We start from the raw sequence: 12,816 nt of genomic DNA, 5'->3' as shown, positions 1-12,816 counted from the left end.
AACTTGGCAAATATTTGCATTATCAAACCACATCTTGGGGTTATAAATGTCTTGTAGGAGGCCTGCAGGGTGTTCTTGGATGAATCATGACCACGAATTTTAAAAGCGGAAATCAGTATAAAAATAAAAATAAAAGTAACAAAAATAATAATAAAGAACAGTATTCAAAAGTTAACATCTCTTCCAAAAGCTCCCTTTTCACCTTCAAAGTAGAATTACCCTCCTGCCCTTTATTTAGCTTGTCAACCAAACATCAATCGATTCAGTTCTCTCTCTCTTATCCACAACCCAAGTGTTATATTTCTCTCTTACCAACTTGAGTCAAATTTTCATTATTTATCACCATACCTAGGAATTTTCCAATAAATTGAGAGTTCAAAAAGATTTTTTTATTTTTGGTTTAGCAAACACAAACACACTTTACTTACTCCTGGGCTCCAACCTCCCCCTTCCCCCTCCCCTTCCCCTTCCTCTTTGAAGATGGAGCAGTATAGTTGTTATACCATTGGACTATACTAGAGGCCCTTTGGTAAAAAGGATAAACTTTGATACTCAAAATTTAACCATGGAGAAATCTCCGTCAAGGACCGATTACATTTATCAATTTGGGAATAGAGAGAACTGAATTGCTTTTTCAAGGGTCTGGTTACTGGAGACTATCATCTAAAATCAGTATGCATGTAAAATCACCATATCACATTATAACCTGTACTACATGCAAGATTTGGGGAAAGAAATAAATATTTCAAAATTTGGGTATTAAATGTCTTCATGAGTAAAATATGTTTATGTAAACGTGACAGGTTCAGTCATCTACAAGCTCCTCATATTTGGATTATACGGGTGATCAATGTCAGTGAAAGATGCTTCAAGTTCAAATGCAGAATTCAACTCAATCTTCTTCGAGTTCGGCTCCAAACTTCTCCAATCTTTCAGCATCATCTTGCGAATCCCGCACCTTAGCATGGTTAACAATTCCATCATCCTCACTCGCGTGGATCTGCCAACCACCAAACCTAAATGGCATGCAGAAATCACAACCAGATAAGAGAAGAAAAAAAGGAAATAAGAAAAAGCCAAAAGTATATCAGGTCAATTAGATTAACTTAGGTTTGCAACACCCATTAGAAAATGTTGATCTGTTTTCAACACCCAAACCACCCAGAAATGACTTCTCATCTCAATCAACCCTCAAATCCTAACTACTCAGGAAGTCAGGATTAGTTATGTCATTGAAACACCTATATAGGAATATTCTCTGTTAAAATATAAGTTTTTGTCAAAACAAAAAGAAACCCAAGTTTAAAAAATAAAATAAAATAAAAATAATAATAAAGAAAAAGAAGAAAAGGAAACCCAAAAAACCTAGAATTTCCTAGGATTACAAAAGCTCCTGCAACTTCGGTAACATAATAATCAGAAGAAATCCTAAGATTATATTGAAGTTGCCATAAGTTCTATATGTATTACAAAAGGCAATAAGTAAGATCCATGTTCATCCTTTCTGAAATGCAATCAGCAAAAATTTAAAATATTTTCCTCCTTAGAGATCGACATGCAGGTAAGCAGGACGTAATTCAGAATTTCTTAAGTTGTAATGTTGTAATGACCGATGGTTACTTGGGAAACCAAAAGAGTGAACAAACACAACTTAGTACATGCGACCATGCCCACGAGGAAACATAACCACCACTATTCCAAAGTAAGGACTCTGGAAACAGTATCACACCTCATAATTTCTCGACACAACTTAAAAAATGCAGATGCATTCACAAGGCCAACTAACATAGGTAGATGGTCAACTCATATGTGTAAATGTCGATGTAGTTCCAAAGTATGATATATTGTTGTTTTTAGGCCAATGGTAAGAACTGACCCCCTAACTCCAATCCTATCAGGTGTCATGACAACACTTCGTGCTACGACAGCTTGATGATTTGATGTTTGAAGTCCAACTAATTGTGGATTAGTCATTATGATAGCTCTGTCCTCTCTCAAATTAAAGAATTTATTACAAAAACCTCAAGGATCAGAACAATTACCATCATCCATTCATCATATCTATGCACTTCTGGGCATCTCTTCTATCCTTAAATCTTACCAAAACAACACCCTGAGGATGATTCTCATAAACCTGCAAACAGAACCACATCTGAACATAAGAAATAGCCATTTAAACATATAATGCTCGTTAAAGCTTTAATGTACATGAAATAAATAAATTCCCAGAAAAGAAAAATCAGTCATGAAATCTAAACATTCATCATATAGCATAAAGATAAACTTAAATGAACATTAAATACTTGAGATAGAAGAGTAAATAATGAAAAAGAAGCCATTGCATCTGATAGCATCTATATCAAACCAGTAATGTCAAAAGATGTAAATTTACACGAGACTCTGAAAGAAAGGAAACACAGAGGCCTATAAATTAAAAAATAGCATGAAGACAGATAAGCGTCATTATTTAGTGTGATCCCCATTAATTGAGGGTGCTAGGAGAGGTAACAATTATTTCTTTCTGTTCGTTTGATAGGACATAGGTAAGACTGGAGTTTTAACTTTTGTTTTAATTTCTAGCTTAGGTTAGAAGTTTCCAAAAGTTAGTTAGTATTAGTTGTTACCTCCCAAAGTCGACGAAGGAAATTGCAAGCTACTTACGTAATCTTCGTTTACAAGGGTATAAAGGTAAATTAACACAGTGAAACACTCAGCAAATTAAGATTCATGCATGCATATTTAGGTCTTAAGTTTTCATGACACTGATCTTATTTGATTCCTTAAATTTTTCTAAACTTGCATCATAAGTGTTTTTAGGATGTTCAGGATGTTCGTATTTGCATTTTTTTTCCAAGTTTACACTGCAACAAACTTCGATCAATCAAGGGCTTCCAGAGTATCGTCGATCATTGACGGTAATTTCAATTGATCTAGCTAGTCAAAAAATTAGTTTCCAAGTTGTTGTAAACTCTACCTAGCATATTCTCTCTGTACTTCTATGTTGTCTATATGCATATATATATATATATATATGCTACTACAGCAGAATAAGAGATGCAGAAATATATGAGCTTATTTGTGAGCTATAGAGGTGCATCTTTATATTTCTTTTTTCATTCATCATTCTAGTAGACCAAAATCACTAGAGAAGCAAATTCATAAGGAGAGGATACTGTTGACGAGCATACAGATGATTGGAGACTTTTGGAAGAAGGTTTGGCGTTTGTCCATGTCACGAGCTAAATAGGGAATTCTTGGGGTAGAATCTGTTAATTTAGGTTGTTCTCTCTTTCTCACATAGCGGATTTTGGTTTTCCTATAGTAGGTCCTGTTACTCCCATAGTTTTTCCCCTTGTTCCAAGTAAAAATCTGTGTCCATTGTTTTAAGTTTTATCTGCTTATGACTCACATGAATTGACAGATTTTTATTATCCGCTATGAATTGATTTGAATTTCTGTTTTTTTTTAAATTACAAAAAATTGTTAAAATCGATTTTTATTATTATTATTTTTTAATCCTAGAAGACCTATTCACCCCCTCTAGGTCTAGATCATGGGCCTTGCGCAACTCATTGTCAAAGCCCCGGAACCGGGTCCTTATCATCACTTTCACCAAAAAAAAAAGGGGAGAGAGAATTGAGAAAACTTAATTGTACAGAAAGAAGTAAACATACCTTGACTGATTCAACAGGACCAAGTTTTACGCATTCCTCGTGGACATCTGCTTCTAATTCAGAACGTAGATTCTCATCAGACTGCAAACATTAAAAGAATGTCAGCTTAAAATGCTATGTTGTTAGCAGTCCCTGATTAAACCAAAACAATGTAGTAAAGAGAGACTTGGAAGATTATAATCATCACAAGAAAAGAAAATGGAAAAAAATAGTAATACGGTGCTTCTAGTTATATTAAAATAATTGATATTTAAAATAGAAGAGCTCTATTATTGAACAAAAGTAAATTAAATTATTAAATACAGAGAATATTGTCCATTAAAATTTAAAAAAAAAAAAAAAAAGTAGCTGGTTCAATTCAAATTTGTATATCCCAACAGAACGTCACAGGTTGTTTATTATTGTTAGTGATGGTTTAAACCATTCTAAAAGTCACGTAGGAAAAAATCCATAATCTATTTAAAATTTAAATAATGGAACCAATAATAATAAACCCAGCTATACAAGTTTTTTATAGATTATACAGCTTTTACACATTACTCCATTTTTTTCTCTTATTATTATTTTTTTTTACCCTTTTTTTTATTAGTTAGGAGGGAGAGGGTTGAGCTGGTTTAGAAGCATTACCCTCATTTCTGCAGGAGCGAACATATATCGAAGAATAACAGTGGCAGGAATTGAAAGCTTTGCATCATCACGACCACCTGCAACATTAAAGAAAAGGTTATATCAAGGGGTTAATCTCATCACAAGTACTAGATGAAAGTTCAATACGAGTAAACTCTCATAAAAAAGAAAGGATATAAAGAAATATCATCAAATTATGTAGATTATAGAAAAGCACAACTAGTTGGAATTTGCTAGCATATGTCCAACCTCACTTCGTCACACGTCTTCCAAACGGAAGTCTACATGGCACTCTCCGTCCCACCACATGACATCACTATAACAATCCGCATGTTACTTTGCCAACTCGCTCTGTGATGCACTACAGAGAAATGATTCTCCATCTCCAGTTGATATGTAACCATATCGCTATAAAACATGATGTCCCCTTAAAATTGTTAAACATGTTGTATCTCTATAAGGTTGGCGAACGTGTTTCTTAGATATCAGACTTCAACAAGTGGACCAAAGCAAAGTTTATCCAAGCAATGCTAGGCAAGGCTATGTCTCCCACTGCACAATCTTGGGCTGCGCAGATGACAATTTCAAGACGGGTTCACTGTTCAATCTCCCCAACCTCATAGTGTAACCTCTCCATTCCAATCAGATTACGCAATCTCTGTCAGCTCAGTAAATTTTCTACAAAACAGATCTCCATCCCTTGCTCTCCCCATTGAAAAGCTGTCTCCACGCGGGCACTCAACATATCTATTTTTTTTTTTGATAAGTAAAATATATTAGAAAAGTGTTCAAAAGGGAACGTGTCCCTAATACACAAAACGCACGGGCACTCAACATATCTAATAACTGACTCTTTTAGAAGAAGAGCCACAGAGCTTGTCGAGCGTATGTGGCCATGGTCTACTTGGACTTCGGATCATGTGGTTTTTTGAAGTTTGATGGCTTAAATCAATGGTTCGTTAATTATTTCTGCAGTCTACACCTCTGTGATGGTTACATTGATTATTTTCGCCATCAAGACATAAAACTGGTTCAAACGAATCTTTAACAGCCTTATTAGGATAGAAGTACCTCGCCCATTCTGTTAACTACTGCCAATTTCTCTCCTATCCTAAGACCACCTCAGTTTCACCATATCCTATCCACTGGAATTTCCATCACCTTACACATAATACATCCATCAAGACATCAAGAACCAACTACCCAAACCTAGGAAAAAAATGCCCCAAGAAAAAGGGTTAAGTAGTTTGATTCACTGAACCTTTTCCAGAATATACTAGTAATATTACACCCTCAAATTCAATCAGTGTACATGTTTAATGATAACAAAATGATTACTGAGTCCTTGACAATAAATATGTAGATCGGGATACATGCCTGCAATCCCCATATTCAATGTTTATTTATCCAAGTTAAAAGTCCAATGACAATCAAACTAGTTGGCTGATACAAAACAAAAGAGGGCATGTAGCACATGAAAATAAGTGAAAATATAAGTGCCATCTTATTTAAATAAGTGAAAATATAATTTTCCATCCCCAAATTTGATGCTATCATTTAAGTGGCATCTTATTTGTAACAGAAAGCCAGTATCATAATTGTTTCACCAACCAAAATTTTGGGATCAAAATAACTGATGCTATTGAAATTGCTATTTCTTGACAGAGTTGCCATAAGAAACAACTATGACCTTTTCATTTGACATTCTAAACATGTATAATTGACAAATCACAATATTATATATAAATATATATATTGATACATTAGAATCACCATGGTAAATGATAATCAACTGAATTCTAATATTTCCTTCAAGAATCTCAATGAATTACCATCATAAAGTAAGCTGATAAAGACACAGAAAAAGCAACCATTTCTTTTTTCTAATTCTTTTTCTTTTTGGAAGGCAAGTGACACACTCATCCCCACTAGTGGCCCCAAGTTCAACCTTCCATTAAGTGGCTGCACACATTTCTATTACTTTTTATAGTATAATTCACATTGAAGACCTATATACAAGAAATTTAACAAAATGATAAAATAAAATAAATCATATATTTTGGTTCTTTCATTTTTAAAGAAAAGAAGTTACATTTTTACTCATCAATTATAATTTAATTTGAGGATGAAATACATATAATTAATAAACCTCATTTTTGGTAATGATCACATACATTGCACATGTATTAGGAGCAGATATGTATCTAAGAGATGAATTTATTAGATCCCAAACACAAAGATATAGAAAAATGGAATTTTTATGTAACTGTCTGACATGCATTTAGGAGGGTCAATATAATATAGGCAATGCCATTATTTTCTCCTAATCAATTGATCTACAAAGTTTAACCTGAAAAATTAGGTTAAGCATAATAAACTGTACCTTTGGGGTGAGAAGTAAAGATTCTATTAGATTGAAAGAAAATTCTACACGTTTATAAGGAGATATGGTTGAAGGAACGATTTGAAACTTTCTTTCTTTAACGATATTATGCAGATCATAGTAAAACAAACCTAACAAGATTACCTCAAAAGGAAGAAAAGACAAATACAGGGTTATGATAGTCACAATACACTAATAGAGCATTACTAATACAACAAATTATTGAATGTCTAACCTGGACACTTTTAAGAGGAATATTTAGGGGGAAAAAACACGTAACAGAGCAATCTCTAATTAGGTCTCCAATTACAGCTTCTGTGCCACCCAAATTCCCTACTGGAAGGACTGTTACATGGGGCTGAAAAATGTGTCCCAATCAGATCCATGATTTTTCACCTCACATATTTTCTCAACAAATTAGAGAGAGAGAAAGAGAGAGAACACCTGCTCTGCTGCCCATCAAGAACTATAAATGTGAAACATGATCAATGATACACAGCAACTATTCCAAATACTTCTCCTTGTATAATATACCAAAAATAAATAAAAATAGCACAATATAAAAAAAATCAAATTACACATTCAATGCATCAACCTTGTGGACTTCTCCATTCTGAGGAAAGATCTGTTTACATATGGCAAAAACACCAAAGAAATCTAACAAGAAAATATACCAGCAAACATTATGAACTTCGCATCCATGTGGGCAAAAAACACGCACAGACACATTTTAATTTCATTATTGTTATTATTTTCATTATTATTATAAGTAATATTCATTAAAGAAAGCGCTCAAAAGGGGAGTGCGTCCCATATACAAAAAAGACCAAAAGACCCACTATACCTTCAAGCTATCCACAAAATCAACAAGATCTCCCAAGGATTTACAATTATAACCATTAACCACAAAAACTAACGATCTAAGAATATAGAATTTAATCACCCAAATAGGAGCCTCCACTCCATTGAAGCACCTTCTATTCCTTTCCATCACCTAACAATATTTAAATAATTGATGTGTCTTATCTGCCAAGAGGCCTGAAATAAATGCTCACCCCATTTTCAGAAAATATAAGAGTAAGTTTTACAAGCCATAGAAAAAAACCAACATGTAAGGCTGAAACCCTTAACAAACAATTATAGTGAAAAACAACAAAGAACTGTATTTTTCATATATAAAAAAACTGGCTGCAGCAGAAATATCATTCCCAGATCCAGCAAGAAGACTAGAGGTAAGCTTAAGAAATAGAAACAGAAATAAAAATAGAGTTATACAAATTATCATTGCACTTTGTTTCGAATTGTGGAAAAAAGTAGAAATTAGTCTAATTAAATTTGAATCAGTTGCAGTCTAAAAAGGTGAAATTCCTATATCATATTAGCTTTGGAAATTTAAATGAAAAATAAAAACCTACCCCAACCAAGCATCTTCTGTTCCACCTTCTGAAGTTTCCTTTTCTTTCTCTTGTCTGTTTGTTTGGATATAAATTTCTCCCCTGTAAAGCACAGAGGAAGCTCTTAATACAATATAGAAAAGTTATTGAAAAAGTTTAAAAGAATCTTTTATCCAGCAGAACAAAATGAGGGTTCCATATCCTGTATGGTAAATGAACAAGATGAAAACTCTTTTTTTTTTTTCTGGCAAGTGAACAAGATGAAATTCTTATCCTTTCAATATGACATAATCAGTGTACCATGGCCCTCGAATATTACCTTTCTGCTCAAACTTTGCTTGGGTAACTGACATAGGAATCTTGCCCACAGGCCGTAGAGGTGCTCCATCCAAAATATGGAGGGCTAGAGCAACTGAAGGTTCCTAATGCACAGGAAGAGATGATGGAAAGCCAAGAGTAAGGATCTGACACTGTTAAATTTCAGATTCAGCAGAGATTCGATAAAAACATTACCTTCAGAAATGAAACAGGCGCATCACCCTTTTTTCTTCCAGTCTCTTTGTCAACATATATCTTTACAGAGGCTTTTTTGTTTCAGGGTCCTAAAAGTTTCAATGATACGAATTCTATGTATTAGAACATGGTGCTCAGACACCAATTATGCTTTTTCAACAATGTAAAGCAGTTACAAATAAAAATAAAAAAACAAAGGTGAATGTCCTACAGCACGTATCTGGGAGATAAACAACCTACCATCCAAGTTGAAAGAACCAGTACCCAAGTAATACCCTTCTCTACAAATCTACTAACAGCCACACCATACAAGACCTCAATTAGTGTTGGAAGAGTTTGGCTGCAAATTTGTGCCAAACTAGTCTGAGTTATAATTAGAGCTTAAGCAATGCTAGTCTAAACTTTCCAAAAATTGATTTGCGAAATGGGTATCATCAGATTCGGATTTAGACCGGATAATGAATGGAATACAGCCTTCAAGACCAAGGAGGGACTGTATGAGTGGTTGGTTATGCCATTCGGCTTATCCAATGCACCGAGCTGTTTCATGGGAATGAACCAGGTCCTGAAACCGTTCATTGGCAGATTCTTGGTGGTGTACTTCGATGATATTTTGGTGTACAGTCACAAGGAGGCAGAACACATGGAGCATCTACAAGAGGTCTTACAGACCATGCATACTAGAAAGTTATATATCAACCTAAAAAAGTGTTGCTTTATGACAGATGTATTGCTATTTTTGGGATTTATTGTCGGAGCTGATGGCGTTCGGGTTGATGAAGAAAAGGTTCGTGCTATCCGAGAATAGCCTAAACCGGAGACTGTGAGTCTTGTTTGCAGTTCTCATGGATTGGCAACATTTTACGGCAGATTTATCCGAAATTTCAGTAACATTGTGGCTCCAATCACTGAGTGCATGAAAATTCCAGTGGGGTCATAATCAGGAGGTAGCGTTTGTAATGATTAAAGAGAAGTTGTCCACTACCCCAATTCTAGCATTGCCAAGTTTCAAGAAGGTTTTTATTTATCAAAAAAAAAAAAAAAGTTTCAAGGAGGTTTTTGAGGTGGAGTGTGATGCTTCTATCATGGGCATAGGTGGCGTTCTCTTTCAACATACCAATCTCCATTCTATCTAAGAGATCGCGCTATCAATCAAATTATTGGATTAGACAGTAAGCGTATGCACGGCATAATTTCAACCACCATAGATCAGAACAGCAAAACTTATTTCCAATTCCAACAGATGTGAGAAAGATGCACTATGAGTGACTTCACAGATTTACCTGCAAAGCTTTCCTCTTTATCTAACTCATGAACAAAAAAAAAAAAAAAACAGAAGGCCAAATACAGACAAAGGCTACAGATATGACTTCAACATCTCGCATGGCACATTCGCTTCACTAAGCAATTTATTTATTTTTTTGATAAGTAATAATCAATTAAAAAGCATTCAAAAGGGGAACGCATCCCAGATACAGAACGAAAAAAACCTTAAGGACCCATGGAGTCCAAAAGATTAACAATGTCAACGGATGAGGAGCAAGAGCTTCCTTTTACATGACAAAGAATGGGGCGAAGAAAATGAAGTTTCAGAATTGGTAAGGGCGATTCCTTCCCTTCACTAAGCAATTTATAACTTACGCTTCCACAATTACACCTTCCTCCACTCCTTCCTCTCCTTCCTCCTCTACCATCTCCTTAACTGCTCTTATAAGACCCCTTGTGATTCCATTGAGATACAACCCATTCTCTTTCATCTCCCCCAGCAGCTTCTCTGCTGTTTCCCAATCCAAAGCCTTTAAGCAAAGTGATTGGATCAGCTTTTGGTACTCATCAACACTAGGTTTACCCACATACTCTTTCATCTCACCCAACAATTCTAAAGCCTTGTCAAAATTTTCAAGCTTGCAATACCCCCTTACAAGTGTATGATAAGTCACAGGGCACAGCTTGGTGTGCTTCTTTTTGGCTTCGGCCAAAAGTTTACAAGCCTCCTCCATCTCACCCCCTTTTGCATAACCACTCATCATGACAGTATAAGTGTACACATCAGGTTTGAGGCCCCTATCCTCTATCATTTTCATTATTTTCATTGCCTCCTCCATATCTCCAGCCTTGGAAAGGCTGTTAATAATCGAATTGAAGACTGCATTTCCAGGAGGCGGACCCGCATCAATCATCTTAAACAGCAATTTTTTTGCCCCTTCAACATCATTGATCCTACACAACCCACTAATGACAACCGAAAACGGTTTAGTTGCATATTTCCTTTCTTCTCCTGAGAAGCCCTCCAGCATCTGCAAAGCTAAGTGAACTGTCTTATCCACTCGACTCAACGCACCAATCAAAAAAAAAACAGAAGCTCGAGGAGGGTAGTTGTCTGTCTCCTTTGCCAACAAGTAAACCTTATGAGCATCTTCAGCCTTTCTAACTTTGCACAAATACAATATAATCCTTCCAATTTTCTCACTGTTAGGCAATTTCCTCTCACTGAGCATCTTCTCGCAAACGGAGGAAGCCCAGTCAAAGAAAGAACGCCTACAAAGAGCTTCAATTGTAAAATAATAAGTTTCTGGATTTGGAACACACCCAAATTCCCCAAACTTGTTAAACACCTCAAACCCAGCCTTCGCTTTACCCAACCTTGACAACAGAGATATCAACTGATTGAGAATCTCTGAATTCAACATGCCATTCTCCTTCTCGCCTAATTCCTTAACCAAATCCCACAAAGCATATGCATCTTTCTTTCTAAGATCACTACAAATTGCCTGAACAAGAGCATCTACAATCCCTGTATTTACCGAAAACTCTGGCTTCTTCCAAGCCCATCTGAAAAACCCAATCAAATTTTCTCCCGGAACAAGCGGGGTTTTGAGCACTTTTATGACAAAGTCCTCGTTTAGAGTTAAACCCATATTTTCAAGACTCGATTCAAAAGACCCTTCCATGCCATGACTTTGAAGCAAAGATCGTACATTCTCTAATAACTGCTCCAAATCAACCTCATTCACGTTATCTTGACCTGATTTACCATCGTTCAATACTAAACCATCTTCCATTAGGGTATTAGTATCGGCATCAATATTGTTACTTTCATCGAAAATCATTGAAGAATTGGGATCTTCAAATTCTGGTAAAACTGGGCTAGGACTTTCGTCGAGCACATTGTGACTATCACTGACGACATCGTCTACACTGGTTTCAGAATTTGTGGATTCAATGTGTGATTTTTCAAATTCATCGGTTGGGTTTGATGAATCGTGAGAGAAAAATCTAGGGTTTTGGTAAAAGGAGGTTGTGGGAGCGACTACCCATGTATAGAAATGTGAAGAAAATGGAGATTCTATGGAGATAAGGGTTTGACAGTAAGGTACCTGGGGCTGAAGATGAGATTTCTGAATCGAACGCGACTTTGATCCTCTTGCGAGTCTGCTGAGAGAAGCTCTTCTTGCTACAACTATTGAACTCCACATCCTCTCTCTTCTCTCTTCTCTCTTCTCTCACTCCTCGACTGTGTTACAGACTTGAGTGCAAACCCTTCTTTCAAGCATCCATAGAAAGGACTAACCCCAGAATGTTCAACTTCTCAACTTCTATGTTCGGTGTCTCAGTTTGAGTGGGGTTTTGGGCTTTACAGATGGTTGTGTTTATTAATACAACAAGCCCACTAACTATTCTGAAACAACAACCCAATCAAAAGCTAAAATCATAAATAAATGACAAATATATGATATATATTATCTTTGTTGCCATTTTATCCATATACCAGTAATAATCATAAGTAAATCACTAATTTGGAATTTAGTGCTAAATACTTGTTATTTTTGTTTTCTTAAATTTAATATTTTTTATAATTAACTTTTAATATATTTTAAATTGTATTGAATTTTTTTTTTTTTTTAAATAATTACAAAAATATTTCGCTGTATCCTAAAAGTGTTTAAAATATATCATTGTCATGTCCACCGTCCATGTTGTATCCGATACATGTCCTAGGCATATTAACGTATTTGAAAAATATTCGAATATTGGATGTCGCCATAGCACCTTGAGAGAAGTATTCGTACTTCTTAGAAGGTAACGAATGAGGTTGTTTCGATTCATTAATGCTAGGTCAATTTTAGAGTTTATAGTAGTGGATTCGTTTGGTGGTTTTCATATGACTTTATCAAAAAGAATAATAATAATTCAAATGGGATGTTTTTTTTTTTTTCCTGGTAAT

At 35.3% G+C, this 12,816-nt stretch overlaps 2 protein-coding genes across 3 annotated transcripts; both read right to left on the bottom strand.

Moving 5' to 3' along the window:
* Positions 1 to 729: 729 nt before the first annotated feature.
* LOC132276939 (splicing factor U2AF-associated protein 2-like) lies at positions 730 to 12,087 on the bottom strand. Of its 2 annotated transcripts, XM_059778589.1 has the most exons (8): positions 11,969 to 12,087; positions 8,592 to 8,680; positions 8,398 to 8,500; positions 8,100 to 8,180; positions 4,302 to 4,378; positions 3,675 to 3,755; positions 2,043 to 2,134; positions 730 to 1,016 (listed from the first exon to the last, which is right to left on the bottom strand). In XM_059778589.1, exons 3-7 carry the CDS (start codon positions 8,429 to 8,431, stop codon positions 2,045 to 2,047), a joined length of 363 nt encoding a protein of 120 aa, XP_059634572.1. In that variant the 5' UTR covers positions 8,432 to 8,500; positions 8,592 to 8,680; positions 11,969 to 12,087; the 3' UTR covers positions 730 to 1,016; positions 2,043 to 2,044. The 2 variants fall into 2 exon arrangements, with proteins under 2 accessions (XP_059634572.1, XP_059634573.1); XM_059778590.1 differs by lacking the exons at positions 730 to 1,016; positions 2,043 to 2,134; positions 8,592 to 8,680; positions 11,969 to 12,087 and adding an exon at positions 6,920 to 7,042 and having other exon boundaries at positions 3,706 to 3,755; positions 8,398 to 8,497.
* LOC132276938 (small ribosomal subunit protein mS80 (rPPR6)-like) lies at positions 9,988 to 12,067 on the bottom strand. The gene has a single exon (XM_059778588.1). It carries the CDS (start codon positions 12,065 to 12,067, stop codon positions 10,229 to 10,231), a length of 1,839 nt encoding a protein of 612 aa, XP_059634571.1. The 3' UTR covers positions 9,988 to 10,228.
* Positions 12,088 to 12,816: the final 729 nt, after the last annotated feature.

This window comes from Cornus florida, unplaced genomic scaffold, assembly GCF_030987335.1.
Source record: "Cornus florida cultivar Cherokee Brave unplaced genomic scaffold, ASM3098733v1 CherokeeBrave_3.0.0_Hap2_Chr10, whole genome shotgun sequence".
In the NCBI taxonomy this organism is placed as follows: Eukaryota; Viridiplantae; Streptophyta; class Magnoliopsida; order Cornales; family Cornaceae; genus Cornus; species Cornus florida.
This window is presented reverse-complemented; position numbering and strand designations above follow the sequence as displayed.